The following is a 20,758-nucleotide window of genomic DNA, read 5'->3' as shown; positions in this document are numbered from 1 at the left end:
TTGATTGTATAATTACAAACTTGATTTGTATTCTCAAGTTTGGTTTTGGGTTTCTTACAGGCATGTGGTTAATGCCCTACAACATTACAGATATTATTTTGGCAGACTGAGCGAGGGATGGGTTATTACGCACTTGGAGACACCACTCTTACCTACTGCGATCCTTAGGGGATCCAAATATTTTGATATTGATAAACTTGTAAACAATTAAACTTTGTAATTCTGGATCTTTACTTTTGAGAACTTTTAAATATTTTGCAATGAGAATCCTTATGAATGTTGTTTTTTCTTTTATATAATAATTGTGTGTATCATTGCAAATCTCAAAAAATTTTGTAACTCCTCAATTGTCTTAAACCTTTAATAAATGTCGTCTTTCGCATTTTCATATGTGACATCTCTTAGAGTAATAGCCTCAAGCAGGTTGTGTCTAAGGTTGGCTTTGTACTATATCTGATGCTGGGAGGCTAATATATGTTCACATTTGCGCTCAGGCGGGCAATCTAGTATTTAGAATGGTTGGAACGTGGTCGTAGATGAACACATTGACTTATTACTCATGGGAGTCGCGTAATAAAAAAAATTAAATTTTCTTAAAATTTTGGGTTTTGGAGAAAAGTTTTAAAAAATGTGAATTTATAGGGACATTATAGGTTCTACTCGAACCAAGCACATCATTAGTTTGTAACACTAATAGAAGAAGCGAAGGAGTTGCTAGATCAAATGTATTTTTACAAGTTCTTAGAGATCACACTATTGAACATTAATCACCCCCTCTTAGAGGCCGTTGTGCAGTTTTGGAATCCGACAACTAACATATTCCAGTTTGATGATCTTGAGATAACCATCACGTTGGAGGATGTGGCATGAATCATCATACTGAAGTGTCATGGGGAGCCAGTGAGTAGACAACGGTGGAGAGATTTCAAGCACTTGTGTGATATATATTTGAAAGCGAAGGATGATGCATTTGAAAGCGAAAGGATCAAGCTTTTATGGCTTAGGAGCCACTATGACCCCAATATGGTAAGGAGGATGAAGGCGAAGCTATCATGTGTTGGAGGAAAGGGTGGTAGTAGGAAGGACAAGACGATAAAAATAGTCTTGCTCTACTTCTTTAGCTCATACATATTCATCAACACTTGTGGGAAGTCAGTCCATGCATCGTACATCGAACTGTTGCAAGACCTGGATAACGTTGATCAATATGCATGGGGGAGTAGCCTCACTTGCACATCTGTATGCAAGTTTGAGTAACACGAGAAGTGAAAGAAAAAACATTACTGGTATGGTGGTGTTGAAGGTATTTATTTTTTCATTGTACCTAGACTTTTGATTTATACTCATACACCATTTAATATTATAGTATACTTGTATATTGTGTATGCATCATAAAGTTTTGATTTATAGATAATTCTGTGTATTAATCCCTGGAGGTTTGGATATGAGAGCACATATTTATTACAAGATCTCAGATGCGTGACTTTGTCTATGAATTTTCATGTGCCACAATGTAGAGTCGATCATGCAGCGAAGAGGGTCGTGATCGAAGGTACAAAAATGAGTTTATATATGATTCGTGAACTCTATAAATAATAAAAAAACTCACATATATGTAATAAATTCACAAATATTTATTATGGATATTTGCAATGTTGTGACATTTAGTTTAAGTAAAGGTTCACACGTATATTTTTGTAAATTCGTGAAGCATATGTGAATAAGTAGGATATTTGTGATTTTATTGGTTTTAGTCTAACAGGATGTGCATAAATATATTTATGCGAATTCGTGAAGTATATGAGAATACATAAAATATTTGCGATTTTAGTGGTTTCAATTTCACCTAGTGTTTAAAAATAAATTTGTGCGAATTCGTGAGGTCTGCATAAAAAAATTGTGATTCTAGATTTTAAGTGAGAGTTTGCATTAGCTGACGAACGATACAATTTTATCGCAATAACCCATCAATGTGCAATTGCAAAGGATAAAAAAGTCCCAACGAGGTTGGGTATTTGAGATTTTGGACATCGGAAGAATAACAGAAATTACAGAGTTTTTGAGAAAACATGTCAAATTAGTTGTACAGTACCACCATTTTTAGTTAAATAAATCACAATGTTTACACTCAACTACCTCATTTTGTTGGGGGGCAGTGATTAATACCTTTTTCCTCAAGATATGCTCATCTGAACTCGACCGTTAATGAATGATGAATCCATCAAACCGATATGAACTATCAAGGGACATGATTGTTTTGATAAATGTTTGAGTTTCGTAGCCCAAGGGGGTTTGGTAAAGTGGAATGGGCCTTGACCACTAGAAGGGTGGTCAAGGTTCCATTGGTCAACCCTTTGCATTAACGAGGAGAGGTGATACAGGTCAAGGGATTAGCTTTTTATATTTTGAAAGGCAAGCTGGGGTTTGGCAGACCCCACCAGTTATTATTCAACTGGTTTTGAACCTGTAATGTACCATCATAGGGGAGACGTGGACTAACAGCTGCTACCAATCACTCGGAGCCCCCCTTTGGTTATCCCTGGCTCAGCTGAAGCTGAGCGACTCATAGCAAGGGGTGTGTGATGGGTTTACACGGTCGGAAAAGCAAGCTAGCGCTATTAGGTCTCTAATCATGACGGTTGTTTCTCCGTTCTTCATGAAAAAAAAATCTTGATTATTTCGTTGCAAAAATTAAAATATTTAAACTGGAGCAGGGGCCACGCACCCGAGTATAAAACGAGGGGGAGGTTCTGTCCATTTCCTCATTTTCCCCTGTTGGGCGATTTCTGTTCCCGCGCAATTTTGAAGGAGAGAGAGAGAGAGAGATGGGAAAGTACATGAAGAGGGCCAAGACGATCTCTTGCTGCCGCTCCTCTCCGCAATCGCTCTCTCTCTCCCTCCCTCTGCCGATATCTCAATTCAGATGGTACGCATGAGTTCTCTCTCTCTCTCTCTCTCTCTCTCTCTCTCTCTCTCTCTCTCTCTCTCTCTCTCTCTCTCTCTCTCTCTGTGGGGAAACACGTTTGCTCTTAAGAAGATCGATGATATCTTCTTCAAATTTTGTGATAATCTATTTCATCAACTCAGCATCCATCAGATCTGATGTTCCTGGATGAAGATCGCTCATCCGGAAAGCTTTTGATAGCTTTGAAGGGACCTTACGATCACAAAATTTTATTATTACTATAACATAGAATTTTAATGAATTTTGATCTGGCGGTCTATCTACGAATTTAAATTTTTGTATAGGCTTGCTCATTAGTAGTTTGAAAAGTTCGAAGCGAGACATTTTTTGAAGTTCAAATACTTCAAAGTAAAGATGGACGATCTCAAAGTTAAAGCTAGAAACGTAAATATTTAGTAGTTCAAGATAATGAATTTCTTCTGTTTCTACTTTTTCTTTAGATCGGATCCTTCTAGATTCAGAAATTCAAATTATTAAATTCAGATCTTCTAGATCGGGGAATTTCTTGATGAATTTTTGGATTACTTGAGTTCAAGTGTCATACTTGCACAGGTGAGATAATAACTAGGTGTTCTTTTATAAACTTAACCGCAAGGGGCTGCAGAACTACCAGAAATTAGAAAGGCAATCGCTGTAATTTGGAGTTCGTAGCTTGAATTCCATGAAGATCGGCCACTTTTAATGCTATAATTTGAAATTTCTGGCCAAATTTCCCAAAATTAATCCTCTTTTCCACTTCGCTTTTCAGTATTTAACGAAAAGAAAATAAATTTGAAAATTTTCATGCGAAAGATTACTGAAGAATGATCTTTTAGCTAAAATCCAATGGATCTGCGGAAACCTGGACGTTCTTCCTTGGACCTGGCTGGTTTTCAGTAAGCGATGGCTTTCGAAGTGAAGAATTTCTTTGGCTAATTATCTTGAGAGGCTCTATCAGATCGTTTTTCAACTCATCCCCGTTATTTGACATTTTTTCTGCTGTCCGTTAACTGTACGTAGATCGGTATGCATAACGGTGGGATCGCTATGTTTCCGGTGGAATCTTCAGACTTTACTGTATGTTTGCATGTCAAAAGGTAAATATAGAGCGTTTGTATGTTTTCTCTAGTTTGGTGTTACGCCCTCCTGGAAAGGAAGAAACGAGAGACACAAAAGAAACGCTAAAAGGATACTAAAGTCATTGACTTGAAGAAAAAAAATTAATTTTGCACCTATTTTGCCCCGTCATGCACGCACACAAACACACATTCTGAAATCTCTGCTTTTTCCCGACTGCCCTCTGCGCTACGTTTAGGAGCCTTTCTAGTCATGGGACATATTGAAGATAACCAAAGAAGGTGAACGGTTTCTTTTTCAATTATGAGAAATCTATCATCAAAGCAAATGGAGTTTCCCATTTTAAGAGTGGAAATATCGAGGCCAATCTTCTGAAGCTGGCCCACCTCAGTGAAAAGTCTTCAATTTTACTTCCGTAACTTCGTGGTGTGTTCTCTTTCTTTCTGTAAAATTTTGAAGGTACGAAGATGATATATGGACGGAGATATCCAAGTACCTGGACGGGAAGTCGCTAGTGAGGCTGGGGATGGCGGATCGTTGGTTCCACAAATTGATGACGGAAGAGAGCGTGTGGAAATACGCCTGTCTACGAGATCTTCACGTCCCACCGCCCAGGGAAGTCGCTTTCAAATGGAGCGAGCTTTATGCTTCCTCCTTCGGTAATGCTTACCTACCATTTTTTTTTTACTCGGCGCTTCAGGCGCAGAAACCTAGCCTCCCTGGTTCAGCCTGCCGTGCTTACGGTCTCTATCCATGTCAGGTTAAAACTCCAAAGGGTTATACTACCCCTAGATCCAGGGAGTCACCAAGCTTCAGCTTACGCAGAAGGTGACACCCATGAGATTTGAACCTAGACTGCCCGTCAAACGGTCTAGGCCCCATCCCACTACGCCAAACCCCTTGGGTCTTACCAACCATTTACTTACTCCATCATGGGCATGCACAAGTTTGCGTGAGCCTGAAACCTCTCTCCTACCACTTGCTTTTGAGTTCATTGGGAACTCCCTCGGGTGGACATAAACGTTCAACTTTGCTCAGTTTAGGTTTAGTCAAATACTGGATATACCATGCAGGCTGCGTCCAAATCCCAGTGTCATATCACTAGTTTACGGACCTTAAAGACAGGTTTAGTGAAGATTGACTCGATATGTCCTGTTGTTGTTTCGCCTATTTGTATTAGATTGTGCATCTCTGACCATGTTTCTAAATGCCTTGTATCCACAGGGGGGGGGCAGAACTGGGCTGTAGTTAAAAAAAAATTTAAATAGATTCCATATGAAATATTTAAAGGCCCAGTTAAAAAAAAAAATTTAAAGGCCCAGTCCTAGCCCAGCCCTGATTCCATATGAAATAGATTTTTATCCATTTTTGTAGCCCAGTCCTGACTGCAGAAAATAGTTTGATTTGTCCATATGAAATAGATTTTTATTAATAATTGTAGTCATTTTTTATTTTATCTCAAAAAAAAAAATCCCCCCCCCCCCCTCACATGAATCCTAGCTACGCCCCTGCTTGTATCCCTGAATATTTTTCTTGCTTCAGCCAACAAGATAAATGATACTGAAGATCGCTGGTGAGGGAAGATAATATATTGACAAGGATATGAAACTTACCTCCTCAGTAACTAAATAGTTAGGAAGCCAAATATCTGACCCTTCGTATAGCAATTTATGTAACTTGGGTACGTTTTGTGCAGATGGCAGACATTCATACACCTCCAGGCAGCCAGAGAAGCACATCGGTAAGTTTGCTACCGTTAATGACTCCTACTTCCATAATCAACAGCAGACCTAAAAGTATATCACTTCTTCCCCATGTAGGGATGTTAACGTATCGGATAAAATAGCCGAACTAACAGGTTCTGCTTAGTAGGATTTGGTAAGCGTGTAATCGGATGCAGATATGGTTTTTGATTTTTTTTGCCATTGAATAGGATGGGTATCCGGATTTGATAGATATCCGAATCTGAATACATGTTAAAAACCGAACATGGTATTAGCTTTTCACTATCTGAATTGGAATCCGAATCCAAATCCGTTTAGCCAACATCCGATTGGTCGGATCTGCTATTGGCTGCATCCGACTTGAAGCCGAACCATTTACATCCTTATCCCCATGGGTTCATGCCTCTGGGGCAATGCCACGATTGCATGGTCAACAAAGGGACACGGGACAGGCTATTGTGTAATTTTCCATTAAGATAATAGATATATGGGGAGACGACATGAAACTAAATTGGAGTATCCTTGTCACATAGCTCCCTTGCCAATTTGCTAGACACGTTTGTGGCCTGGCCCATGTTGGTGCAACCTATTGAGTCTCCAAATAGTCATCGAAAACCAATGGAAGGTTGAACCATTTAAAACTTCAGTCCTACTTACCACTGAACGTACCTAAATCGTCCACGTCCGCCAGGTTCCTTCAACAAATCCGTCTTGCCACCAAGTCCCATGGAACAAATTTGGTCGTCTAGGTTTACATGAGTCTAGTGGAACTGGACTAAGAGAGAAGACACAAGAGGACTCCATGAGACCAGGCATGTCTCGGTTCAACCTTCTCCTTTATCTTTTTATATTAGCAACCTCATAGACATGTTAGCTCCTTGCTTGATTTTTAATCCCACACCCAATCACTAATCGGTTGTGATTGATTAGCTTAGTCGAAAATAACACAATTCTGAATAAAGGGTTGCCAAATATGGCTTTCCGTAGTGTTTTGATGAATGAAAGCAAACATTAAATTCCCTAGTGTCTTGATGTTTTGTTTAATCCCTAGGGACACTAACTGCCTTGATTTCCTCTACCAGATTGGATGAGAATTGGGGCGTTCTTCTTCGATTCATCAGTGGCATTGGCAACACAGAAGCTATGTATTCCAGAGGTTTCCTTGATCAACAAGTCGTCAGTGGAAAAGGTGTTGCAGACGACGGGTTGTTGCATCTTGACAGACATCAAACAAGGGATTTGGATTGCTGGTATTACTTTTCACCTAGAAAAAGTACCTACCTAAGACGGCCATTAAGTCGGCCTGCGCACTTGTGCTCAGGCTATTTGACCCACTCTCAGGTGGGCTTGATGCAATTACGGGCAACTTCCTGCCAAGTCAAGCCCCCTTCACTTCATCTGAGTCCATATGATGGGGTGGCTGGGCCGAGAATCGGAGCATATAGGTTGCTCGGCTTTGAACATGAGAGGCTTAATTTGGCTTAAGTGCTCTATGACAGTCAAACCCTAATGTGAGCAACTCCCGTGAACTAAATTGCTTTTCCTAATGCTTCGGAGCTGTGATGAATGCAGATCTGCAGTTGGTCCGGTGCCCTGTTTGCAACCTCAACAACTGTGAAGGTCTGATGCTACACCTCCGATGGCCCCTATCATTTTTTTAGCTTATTTTTTAGGGTAATAGACATATATACCAGAGAAATCTCATCATTGACATCAACTATCATCGCTAAAATGGGAAAAGAGAATCTCGAGAACCACCATTCGTAGGAAAACCCGATTCAAATGGGATCTTTGTTACATGACATCTATACATTACTCTTACGGGGGTGTTTGGATGTATCAATTTATCCAAATAAAATGGATAAGCCGGGAAATTGCATTATGCTCCGCAGTGGAGTATCTCAACTTATCCCATCCAAACACAAAATATGATTTTATAACTGATGGGTCAGCTATGAAACAACGCACTTACATGTGATCATATAGTAGCAGTTCTCATCACTAGAAATTTGTTGCTATTGTGTGCAATTCAATTGAACACTTTCCATTTTTAGGCACCATGCAAACGCTGGATGCGAGGCATTTTGAGCTATTTCTCCATGAGGGATACAAGGATGGGACGTGGCAGTACCATGAGGTTGGATCTCATCGAGTTGAGAAGCACTGCGATGGAGCCACCGGGGGGATCTTCGATGCTATGCACCTCAGGAGCCCGTCCACTGCAGGTATGAGTGATTCCCATTAGACCGTTGAAACTTCAAACTCAGCCTACCGGTTGGATTTGGTTTGGATGTAGGCGTTACTGATTCCAACCTAATCAATAATAGGGTGCAACTATTTCCAAGCCCAGATTCAATTACCTTTTACAAGTAATTGGATATGCCTTTTATACCTAATCGGATTCAGATTCGGACCCTGACTGGAACCCAAAATGTTAAGCAAATCTGAATCTGATTACTAATCAGATGTCATTTCCACAGTCAAATCCAACTAAAGGGGTTTGGATTCAGTTGGATATCCAACCCAAATCTGAGCACAAGTTTAACCGATATCTAGAACAAGCCACTGGCTCATGAACACTCCAATCGGAGTAGTGTGTGAAGAAGCGATCATGACCAAGTGAACTCCGAGTATTGTAACTAGTCAAGAGCAGTATAGCTGTGGAACACAATTAACATGAGCTTGCTTAACTCACAGAGTCAAAAAGACACAAACCAGCTGAATCTGTGGATTGTGATGATAAGCTCCAGATTCAACTCAAGCCAAGGACTGCCATCACTCTCCAATCTGCTGTCCATTACGACGGCACAAATGTGTGGCGAAGTGCCATACTCCATGCCACCAACTGTATGCCCTCGCATTGCTCTGACAAATGGGAGACCATAAGTAGGTGCGGCGAAGGTCTGGGCCTGGTTCAGAGTCAACCTGCAATAGCCCACTGATATGCAACCAAAATGCATCCCCTTATCAGGACCATGTAAAAATGACGACTATTGATTGCAATGGCAATGTACCAGTACTTGCCAATGTATAACTGAATTCACCTCATCAGAATCTTCCTAGCCAATCTTGGCAGGATTGGAACATTTCTACTGTGCTTTTCTATTTTCTAGCGAGGCATCAATTTCACAGGGTTGCTGTATCTATGTCAATATTTTGAAATTATCATAATTTTGTTGCAATTTTTCAAACACTGATGTTTTCCTTAAAAAACTCAACATCACAATTTATCTTGAAGTTAATGCATCAAAATTGATCCTTCAGAATTTTAAATATTTTGTTTATAATTAATATTTTTTTTATTTTTATAAATATCAACATTTTGCTGAGTAAATAAACAATTTAATAGCAAGATTTTCCCAAGAATGAGACTTGTGACATTATGTTATATACAGCAGTGCCATAACCAATCTCCATCTTGATGTGGTAAAAGATGGATTTCTCGGTCATGTTCTATCTGCAGTAACATATTACCCGTCCATCTCTAGATAGACATTTAAATTATTCATTGCCGCAAACGGCACCAGGAGTCGCATCCTTCTCAATGGTTGGTGCTGTATCAACAGAGATTCTCAATATAAAGTCATGGATTGGAGAACCAACCGATTGGCAACCAAAGGCAAGGATAACTCAGCATGCAGTCGCTGCCAATACAAACTTACTGCAAAATGAAGGTAGAAAACTGCAGACTCTCCAAAGCTCACCACATCATAGAACAATGCCGAACATAAAACGGACCCCCTTTTTTCCTACATTCAGGAGAGGCTGCCTTGCTTCACAGTAGCAGGCAGCCATCTACACAGCTGAGAGTTGAGACTGATGATCTTATTTTACGAGGACCCTTCATCAAGCTCAATCTTTCAGATGGATGGACACAGGGTGCGGTTGCATCAATTTATTATATAGCCCCTGCTCTACAAAGAACACCCTCGTGTTCCTGTCCCATGTCCTCTATAGGGGGAAACATAACTTATAAACACTGACTTCTCAATTTCACAGATATAAGCAGATGACATATTTCTCATCTGTGCTGGATAAACAGGTTTGCAGGTAAGGTACCACATAATGAAGGCTGGAGAGAACGGGCCGATTGTTTCCATAAGGATCTCACAGCAACTTCTTTGAATTTCCTTTGCTTTACACCACTTCTGATATGAAGTTGTGCATGCTACTCTTATAAATAAAACAAATGTAAAGGAGTAGAAGGAATTAGGGAGAAACTCTGGTCAACACAAGCTGAATGATGCAAACACAATGTGTAATATCAGTATCATATGGCAAGAGAAGGTAATACGGTCCCACTGGAATTGGATCTACTTTTTTTTTATAACCCGAAGAAACTGCACCCAGCACGAAGACCTGGTCGTGCTAGCTCAGCTAGCCATACCTACAGTTGTCATGCCGGCAGCATATAACTCCAAGGCTAGGATCCCTGCCCCCAGGGCATATGCTACACGTTGGCTTGTGCAGAGAGTCGATGCCCATGAAAATTGAACCTTGACTGCCCGTCTAGCAGCCAAGGCAACACCCCACTATGCCAACCCCCCTTGGAGCGAATTGGATCTAATTGGATTGTGACGTATTGCACACAGATATCTCATTTCCATCTGTGTGCCACATTCCAAGGTAGAAAAATGGATCGCTCGGGAATGAAGAACTGAACAAACACATAATGCCTCTGTAGGAGGGGTTTATGGGGCCTCCTTCATTCAAAATATTCAAAGGTCAAGTTCCTAAGGGTTTAGCCAGAAATATACAAAAGATCAAGTCTCTACCCAAGTGGTTAGAAATATATTAGTTGATCTTTTCTTTCCTACAAATATGTGCAATAGGAGTGATTATCTCCCATGCTCGTGCCAAACAGATACACGGGCACATTGAACCTAAACATATAGCACCCATATTGCCTCTATACATATGAAGCCAAAGCATGGGGAGTCATTTTCTAATCATCAGCTACCGACTTTCTTTTATAGTGAACTTATTACATGGCAGGAGGTGGGAAGACGCTTTCACATGAAACCTTCCCCCATCCAGGAAAACACCTCCCCATGGAGAGCGGTCTGACACAAATTTGATAAGAAATGATGCACATTGTGTGAAAGGCAGGGGGGGGCACCCCTGTTTCTCATTGGGGGCGTTTGTTTCACGAACTGTAAGAAAGAGCTTAAGCCTTTTTCTCACCTTTTTGGGGTGAAATAAACGCCTCCTTAATGGCTTTACACTCAAAGTGTCTAATCAGGTGCTTATGGAACTGATGTCAATAATTAACTAGGAGTCCTCAGTCGCAGATTCCGAAGGGTCATCTGGTTCATATGTGCTTTAGCTGCATTTCATACTAGAGTCTTGGAATTCGAAAATAAAATGAGTGAGAGACCCAACTGAACGTGCGATTACCCTGATTCAGGCATCAGCTAGGCTGGTGACCAGCAAATTGATCCATGTCAGTCCCCAGTCACTTCCCTAAATCTTAACCAGAGAAATAGACCGTTGATGCCCTATTAATCTTTGGTCTAAATGACAAAATAAGAAGCTTTTGGAACATCACAACTACAGCACATTAAACATAAGATTTTGAATCTCCACAAGTTTTTCTACTATATTATTTTATCAGTTCTGTTTTTCTGCTTTTTACAGGTGAAAAATCAAAATCTGAGTTCCACTCAGTTATTTTATCATGCTCTTAAATTTGCCGTTTACGGGTCACCATGCTCTAGACAACAACCTGTGTGGGTGATGCCCCCATCAGTTGTTTTCAGTGGAGAACAAAAAAATAAAAAAACAGACAAAACACATCGTAATTTGAATAACAAACCTTGTGACTTCTGTAATTACCATGCAAGCCGTCCCTTCAGAAAGCACCACCTAGCTGCAAATAACCACATTGTTTATATTAGAATCACCAATTTAAAACTTTAATAAAAGGACCAGATTTAATCAAGTCTGATCAGGTGGCTGGTATATATACAAGAAGCCACCAGGACTGAACATAAGCTGGCTTCAGTTGCTTATTTATTACAAATGGGTATTCAACCAAAATCATATTGAATGGACAAAGATGAATAAGCACCATTCCGAACAGGATCATCTCACCTGAACCACCCAACCATACAATTTGCAAAGTCCATGGGCTTGGGCAAGACCCGCAGGTTATATATGACAAGTTCAAACCTGCTAAGGAAAGACAGGCCTACTCAACCCTTTTGCTATCCTGTTCATGCTGCTTCAAGTTGGTTAGAATCCTAAGCAGTCCACGGGAGTCCAGCAAGTGTAATTTCCCAGACTCAAGCATCCCAACCCATGCATGCTCAAACTGTGAGTAGCAAAAGTTGGTGGAAAATCAGTCTCAAAAGTGGACCAAAAAGTTGGCAGGTTGACTCACAATGAACTCCAATTCGGAATTTAATCAAAGTTGAGCAGTCTAACGACACTGATAGTAACATGAGATGACTTCGACGGGATAGCATTTGCTATCCTCGTGGGTAAGGAATCCCCAGTTAGAACTCATAGGGAGAGGTTGTTTCGACCAAATCTGACCTCATGGATGTGCTTAGCATAGTCAAAATAGTTGGAATAAACTCTTGAATCATAGTTTTTGGACATAAAACATGTTTTTTTTTGAGGTTTGAAAATTTGATATTGTAGGCCGTTGATTTTTCTACCCTCATCAAATCCAACATATACGTCAAAAAAACATGATTCAAAGGTCAGTTTCTACTAAACTTAATATGTAGATCACATCTGGAGGGTCAGACATGCAAAAAAATGAAAATAATGAAAATACTACATTTTTTCACTAGGGGGTTCCTTGCCCAAGAGTGGGTAGCAAACATTACCCCAATTCAGACTGGCTTGGCAAGATGTAGATTGGATTAAGCTGATCCAAGAAAACTCAAACCAAACCATGTCAATTGACATGGAGTCAACTTCCAGCACTTCACCAAAATCTCCCACATGAGGGTAAGAAACAGAAAATATATTTACCAAAATAATTTCCACTTCTTTCTCGGAAAGAGGCCTGCGCTCTGGCAGGAGTGAAGCTTTTCCACCCACAGCAGTGTTGGTTGGTGGTGAAGGAACCTTAGTCCATGACAAAACCTTTGCATTCAAATAATCATAAGAAGATGGTGCTTGTCCTGGAGATCCGGAGGGACCAGAAGATCCAGAACCCGAGGAAACCATACAACTATGCATTAACATATGGATACCATCAACATAAATTACCAATACTGACCAAGGACTGTTAGATGGACATGGAGCTAACCATCATAAAGTAATTTCCAGATTTATTGGAGATGCCCCCCTACGTGTGGGAAATGCACTAGTGCAAACTGTTTCCAAAATATGAAATTCAACTCGATACATGAGAAAAATGCATGGGAAACACATTTCCCATCATATGAAAAGTGTGTTTCCTTTAGAGGGAAAACAAGTTTTACTTACATGGGAAATGTGTTTCCCACACATTTTCACACAAATTTCTTAGACAGAAAACTTATTTCCTCTGCATAAAAAAGTCAAGAAACATCTACTAATTTCTACAATCCTGCTCTTGGTAAAAATGTTAAACCTTTTCTTTACATTTTTTTATGTTAATAAAGGATGTAATACATTAGAATATTAGATAAAGGGGTTAACTTCATAATATAATGAAACCACACTTATTTAATCACATTCTTCATGAGATCTATCATTTTTTATTAAAAGTAGCCCACTGCACATTCTGTTACATGAAGTAGAAACAATTAGTGAGATAATTTTATAGTTGTAATTAATGTATTCACATATTTTATGAGAAATTCATTTACTAGTTCTTATTAGTTATCATGATGATGGTAGACAAGTAAAGTTTGCATAAATTCATAACATTATACATAGATATTATTATCATATTTATACCTTTGCTATATATAAAGAAAATATTGGATACCCTCGAGTGTATCGTACCCTCTAATAGAAACCACCTGTTCTTTCACATTTTCTTGATTTTTTTGTGGATCAAGCTGTACAGATATGATCTATATGGTTCGTGTAGTCAAAACATGTTTTAGATTGTCCGGTTGTGTTGTGTAAACTGATTTTCTAAGGGCTACAAAATTCAATGATTTACAACGTGTCAAAATTGTACTGCAGAGTTTAGCTAACATTTTCCCCACATATATATATATATATATACATGGTATAAAACATTTATCCTTCTGACATATTTCTCGATTTATTTCCCATTTAGGTTCCCGATTCGTTTCTTTGTGTTTTCCTACTTTCTGTTTCCAAGATGTTTTGTTTCTGTTTCCCTCCTTGGCAGCCTTGGTAAATTTTATCCATTATTCTTTATTCACTTATAAAGCTGATGAAGCACATGAGTTACCCAAAGGTGATTTATTGGAAGGGGAATCAAGTTGAATTCAAAAGAAAGGAGAAATAGAAATTCTGTTGAAGCTTGATAGTTGAAATGAATATTGGAGTTTAAGAAACATTAGGAATGTAAGCAAGCAACAGATTATTTTCTTCAAAGTCTCTATGTGCATCCCGTGGTTGCTAAGTCTATCATCTGTTACAAATTTGATGATCTCTTATATCGTTGTCTATGTCACATGGGTGCGGGTGCGGGGGTGTGGCAGGGGAAAAAATGTAAAAAAAATATAAAGAATTTTTTTTAAATTCCGCAGCCCATTTCATAGGGCAAAATTAAAAAAAAAAATCCAAAAAAATGGACCGAAATGACCCTGGGTGCGATCAATGCACCCAGGGTCGGGTTGACCGCACCCGCGTCGAGTCGCGTCAACGCGGGTGCGGCACCCTGCTAGCCGAATCCCTGTTACATAGATCGTTGTTCACTATTTCATTCATAAAATCAACACCATCTTGCTAAACATAGACAAGTTGAGAAGCATTAATTCTAAGGGCAATAATGCAAAGTCGATCATAGGGTGGTATTATTGTAATACTGAAGTGCACTGCCTTTGAATGGCATGTTTGTAATTTGGAATTTATGTTGTGTCCCTAGTGTGACACTTTAATTGGATAATGTTTAATATACATAACATAATCAAGGTGCCACCCTCATCATGAATGACGAGTTGGGGCCAGAATTAATGCTCCCTTTTGTTCACCTTCTATTTCTTCCCTACACGGTGTTGATACCAGATTTTCAATATTTGCATCATATTGTGTAAAATTTGATCAGCTAGCCCGACAATGTAACTGAACCCATCCCATCCGAATAGCTCAACCAGCAAGGAGAAGTCAGGGTCTAATAGTGCAGAATGACTAAATACCTAGGCGACCAAACTAACAAACAAAAATAGAACTATAGAAAAGTCAAGTTACAGGTGTATATCCAAGGTTAAGCAGAACACATTACATGGATGTTTTAATAATCTGAGATTCAATGGCTAATTATATGCAGGGAATTAACCCATTAATGTCAAATGGTCCATTAGGCGAGAAATAATATGGTAAAAGAAATATAATGCAACATTTGCATAGAGAAATGAATGTGAGACTAGGTATCCATCAGAATATGAAGTTATGGTGGTAGATGAAAAACAATTTAAGGAGAACCCTAATGTGTTTGCGAGCCTAAACTAAGAGCACAAAAAATTTTAGTTCAAGCATAAAACTGATATGCATTTAATTTAAACAAGCAACTATGATGATAGAAAATGATGCAAGTAATCACAATGAATGTAGATTAAGCTTGTTGCATCATGTAATGAAAGAATATGAGGACCCTTACCCACCAAGCCACCATGGATAAGTAAATGCTAGTACAGAGCAGACCAATAACTCCCCACTATCATCATCGTTTCAATCACAATGAATGCAATGACCAGTATACACCAGTTCCGCAATCATTTTAAGTATATACTTCTTAAATTCCACCTTAAAGCTACAAATTTCATCAGTCAACAATCCTAATGTCTCCACATATAGTATTTCCTTTTATCCCTAAAATTACATAAATAACCTACACATACCCATTTATAATAGAGATAGATATAACAGAACATGTAAATGCATAACAATTGCCCCTACATGTTCCATTAACACTACATCTCAAGACAATGGATACATTATTATTTAAGTCGAAAATGATCTCTGAAGAAAGTTGGCAAGCTACCCACCAAAGGAAAAACACAGATATAGTATATACAAATTTTACTCAGAGAAAACTAATTACACTGATCCATATATAAATGATCAAGAATACTAAGCTTCCAAACTATGTATGCGTCAAACATAAGAAGTCTTGAACAGAAAGTAGGTACACTTACAAACTGTAGCACACAGGAGTCACGGTAATCAATCTAAGCACACCTTGTAAGGAAATGATTTCCTCCGAAGATGTTTACTAAATCACCAAAAGTTGACACTCAAAAGAGTTTCACCAAAAATATCAAAATGAACACACAAAGAACCACAAATAGGTTCACTTACAAACACCCACCAAGGGGGACAAGAACAAAAGATAACAAAATAAATATTTTTATTGATCTCAACACATGCAAGAAACATACATTTGTAGTGGGGCTTGGCCCCATATTTATACATAAGTGAAGGAGGCCATAGGTAGTCATTGGGACCTCAACGGGTTCCTTATGTTGACTAGTTCAAATGCAACCAAAAAAATAAAAAAAATAACAAGAATATTCCTACTTTCCTAGTTACATTATATATATATATATATATATATATATATATATTTATATTTATATTTATATTTATATTTTTATTTTTACAGTTTTTAATACTCCCCCTCAAACTTATGGTTGGATAATTGAAAGTTTGTCCAAGAGAAAGTGAAATCTAGAAGCAGCGAGAGGCTTGGTGAAGAAATCTATCAATTGATATTCTAAAGTAACATAGAGAAGATCGATAGTGCTGCGTAGGAATTCCTCTCGTATATAGTAACAATCTATCTCAATATGTTTGGTTCATTCGTAGAAGGTCCGGTTATTGGCAATGTAGATGAAACTTTTGTTGTCACATTATAGTCGTGATGCTCCTTTTACTCTGAACACCCATGTCAGCCGGCAATTTCCTTAGCCAAACCACTTACATAGTGGTTGGAGTCATAGCACTGTATTCTACTTCAGTTGATGAGATAGAGAGTTTCTGTTGCTTCTTGCACCTCCAAGAAATCAACGATTCACCTAAAAATATACAAAAATAAGTCGTTGAGTGTCGGTTATTTGGATCACCTCCTCAGTAAGCATTAGTATAAGCAATTAAATCTAAGGATGCAGACAAGAAAAGTTCTCAAAAAATAAAAGTTTTAATATATCTAATAATACACAGAATTGCTCTCATATGAACAGTGGTAAGAGCATGTTGAAACTGGCTTGCTGTGTGAATTGCATGCGCAATGTCAGGTCTCGTAATTGAGAGATATGACAATGCCCCGACAAGTTGTCTGTATGGTGTTGAATTTTCAAGTGGTTCTCCATCATCAATCTTCATTTTGACATTGACAACTTCGGAAGTGTCAACCTTCTTATCATCTGAGATACTAGACCTGTCAACAATATCTAAAGCAAACTTAGATTGTCTCTTCTCAAGATTCTTTTTTGTTTAAATTATCAAGTTCCAAACACTTTTCTGTAAAAAATTTAGAATCTCAACATACATGTATCTTGCTTACACTTGTGGATTATTAATTAAAGATGCAGAAGATGGCCCTTTTCCATGAAATTTTATTGATGGACGACCTCTATCAGAGTTCAAATCATGTTTTAGAAGAAAAATTTGTATTGTGTGTATCAAGAGAGTGCATTCTTGAAACACATTGATGATTGTTTACATGAAGTATTTATGTTTTACAATGAGAATGTCTCAAAGTTGCCAGTCAGGGAAGCGGGAGCGGGAAGCGAGACACTTCCAAAATTTTAGAAAGCGAGAAGTGCGGCACGACTTAGAAGTGAACCAGGAATCTTCTCGGAAGCGAGAAGAGAAGCAAACCGAAGTGACTTAGGAAGCGAACCGAAAACGACCTAGGAAGCAAGGGGGAAGCGAAAAAAGAGAAAAAAATGAAGACAAAAAAAATGAAAAAAAAAGGGAAGCGAGCTTCCCATTTAGAGAAAGCGCGATTCCCAATTTTTTTGGTGCTTCCCAGCATGTTTTGGAAGCATCATATTTCGTGCTTCCGAAACGCGCTTCGGGGAAGCGCGCTTTCTCATATCCTATGGTGCTTCCAGTAACCCTGGTATGCCTTCTGTAACTATGAATTGTTCCTATGCAGGTCATGCACGATATTGGATAGAATGTGCATACTTGATACAGATTGATGTGTGTTTACATAAATTATGTATTTATGCTTTGCAGTGAGTACATCTTCAGTAATTATAAAATTTTCCTATTTAGGTCTTGAATGACAATGTTTTTTCTTAATTGACATTGTTTTTCCCTTAAGTTACAAAAAATTCAAGGCCCCTACATAGATTCAGAGTTTGATTATTTGGAAATAAGATGATTTCTTGGTTGCTAAGGTGTATAGAACTGGGAATATTTCATTGCAGCATTTGGATGGATATATAAAACACACACAGTTAGTCATACATAAGGAGTATTTTAGCTGTTTATGGAAATATAATGCATTTGATTCTATCTATTTGTGTTCTCTAATTGTGTTCTCTAAGTGTTTTTATAATTCACTAAATATTTTAATATTTATTTGTGAGGCACTGAGGTTTAGAGTCTTTAGACTTTCCTTCATAGTTGGGCATAGCACCGCACTACGCCTCAACGCTTTTCACAACATTGTCTTGGACTCTTGTAACAGTTCAGATTTCCTCGCGTTTTCAATAAGGTAAGATATCTCCATATCTTTACCTAAAAGGGACCTACGACCATTGAACAGTTATCTCCATTCTATAATGTGAAAGATGACGACCCTATTTTCCTACCTTTTTGAGCATTAATGAAGTGATTATCAATCCTGCGAAAAGAAATAACAAGTCCAAGAATGGTGATAGTTTTCTCCTCGTACAATCAAGAATTAGCATCAATGAAGTGATTATCAATCTTGCAAAAAGAAATAACAAGTCCAGGAATGGTGATAGTTTTCTCCTCCTACAATCAGGAGCATCAATGAAGTGATTATGAATCTTGTGAAAAACCGTATATGCATCATAAATTAGCAGGATGAATTTCTTCCCCATCTCATTCCGTTGACATCGTAGACATTAGTCTCCAATGGCAGCAACTGTGGACCAGGCTCCCAAACTGAAGTTTAAAATTAAAGACTTGATCTAGAAAACATGGAAGACTAGACACCCAATGCAAGTTCTTTGTTGCAAAAGAACATATAAACCCGACAAACCTCATCTTGCCCACATATGATGATGGTGATGATAAGAGTAAAGGACGGGGCTATTCAGAGAAAATAAAATATGGCAATTAATCTAAATAATTAGGAATACCACATCTTAGACACACCTAAAGAATACCCAAAAGATACCAAACAATCTTCCATCATCACCCACTAATCATATATGAATCAATCAGAACAAGGAATCAATTTCATCTTAAAAGGGAATAAAGCAAAACAATCATCCAAGATCTCCTTTTTCTCTAATTTCAACAATACACTAGAGCTATAACAGAGTGTGAAGCCATGAATCAACGAAAAAACCAATACCATCGTTAAAGAGACCGATGTAAAGAGGACCCACATGAATAAATCAAAATATATGAAGAAAAAGAAGAAGAAAAGAAGCAGGGAAGACGAAGAATGTTTAGACCAGTGGGTTTGGGGTGCCTCTGAGGAAATTTGATGCGAGGAATCCTCTTTGCCAAATGGGTTCCGGCCATTTTCTCTCTCTCTCTCTCCTCCGGTCAGACTAAAAGCAAAGAAAGTTTCCCGTGACAATTGCCGTCTGTCACAAATATCGCTGATATTTTCAAAAGATCACGCTAAAATCCGTTATTTTCATAGTGTTATATTTTCCTTTATTTTTTTGCGTATAATTTCAATGATATTCTTTATTTGTTTACAAGTGCCAATATCCTCCAGGCTGAAAACAATTTTCTTTTAATTTATCGCAAGATTTTCAGAGAAACGATATTTATGACATTTCCTCATGCTGCTTCTCGTATGAAGTATTATACGGTTCAGGTCCTTAAGGAGCAGGATTGATCCACCCACTCCAACCTACTGTGGGTATGGATCCGGATACGAATTGAACATGTTTTAGGACATTTTTCTAAAGCTGTACCTGATATAAGAACTGATATTCGGAGGTTTACCCATAACATATATATGGACTAAGATCCTGATCCTTAGATGAACAATGTCTAACACTGTTCATAATCCAGACCCATTCCTTCATGAATATCAGATCGGATCCAGGTCTCTTATCCACTGAAAGTTCCCAGTACTCATCTATGAGAATATTTTGTCCAAGAAAAGACTAATCCAATTAGGAATACAAGTAGTCGGAAGAGACCCCAGTCGGAGATGAGACCATACACTGGACCCAAATTTTGAAGTGGGTCCGGTTTCAGACTCAGAGTTGACTTAGATGTCATAGTGGAATTCTTGATCCACTAGTGAGTTGAGTCGATGACGTGCTGGACTTGCTGAAACCGGCAAAAACATGTCGCTTTCAAGTGAAAAATGCGAAAGGGGTAGGGGTTAGACCCAGTTTCAATCTGGGTCGCGCGATTGGATTCCACTCACCTCCTAGGTCATCCTTGTCTTCATACCCCATCTTCGAATCTCATTAATGCAAGTTGTCTTGATCAGATCTGAGCCCATAGATGCGATCTACATGGCCCATTTAGTGAATATCAGCATTTGAATTGTCAGAATCTCACATATGTACAAGTTTTTTTGGCGATTCAAAAATCAATGGCTATAAAAGTGCCAAAATTTTAAAAAATGACTTAACTATCCTTGTAAAATGGCATGTTCACCAAAATCCTCCCCATGTACAAAAATTTTTTATTCTCGACTTTTGTAGGATATTTTTACCCTTTGCACAAGCGAACCTGCTGATGTTCGCGTGTTAGA

The 20,758-nt window shown here is 38.5% G+C and overlaps 1 protein-coding gene and 1 long non-coding RNA gene across 2 annotated transcripts; one reads left to right on the top strand and one right to left on the bottom strand.

Annotated features, from left to right (window-relative positions):
* The first annotated feature begins 1,035 nt into the window (after positions 1-1,035).
* LOC149814712 (putative F-box protein At3g61730) lies at positions 1,036-9,945 on the top strand. Its single transcript, XM_089990417.1, has 9 exons — positions 1,036-1,239; positions 3,965-4,041; positions 4,481-4,680; positions 5,718-5,762; positions 6,828-6,995; positions 7,318-7,365; positions 7,800-7,970; positions 9,312-9,419; positions 9,788-9,945. Exons 1-9 carry the CDS (start codon positions 1,036-1,038, stop codon positions 9,868-9,870), a joined length of 1,104 nt encoding a protein of 367 aa, XP_089846543.1. The 3' UTR covers positions 9,871-9,945.
* Positions 9,946-11,160: 1,215 nt separating this feature from the next.
* On the bottom strand, positions 11,161-19,593 carry LOC149814711 (uncharacterized). Its single transcript, XR_016428016.1, has 3 exons — positions 19,488-19,593; positions 11,561-11,614; positions 11,161-11,470 (listed from the first exon to the last, which is right to left on the bottom strand). It is a non-coding gene; the product is annotated as an uncharacterized LOC149814711 (long non-coding RNA).
* Between the last annotated feature and the right edge of the window lie 1,165 nt (positions 19,594-20,758).

This window comes from Nuphar pumila, chromosome 15 (assembly GCF_984573655.1).
Source record: "Nuphar pumila chromosome 15, dmNupPumi1.hap1.1, whole genome shotgun sequence".
Taxonomy (NCBI): domain Eukaryota; kingdom Viridiplantae; phylum Streptophyta; class Magnoliopsida; order Nymphaeales; family Nymphaeaceae; genus Nuphar; species Nuphar pumila.
Note: the sequence above shows the minus strand (reverse complement) of the source record. Positions and strands in the feature narration are given on the sequence as shown.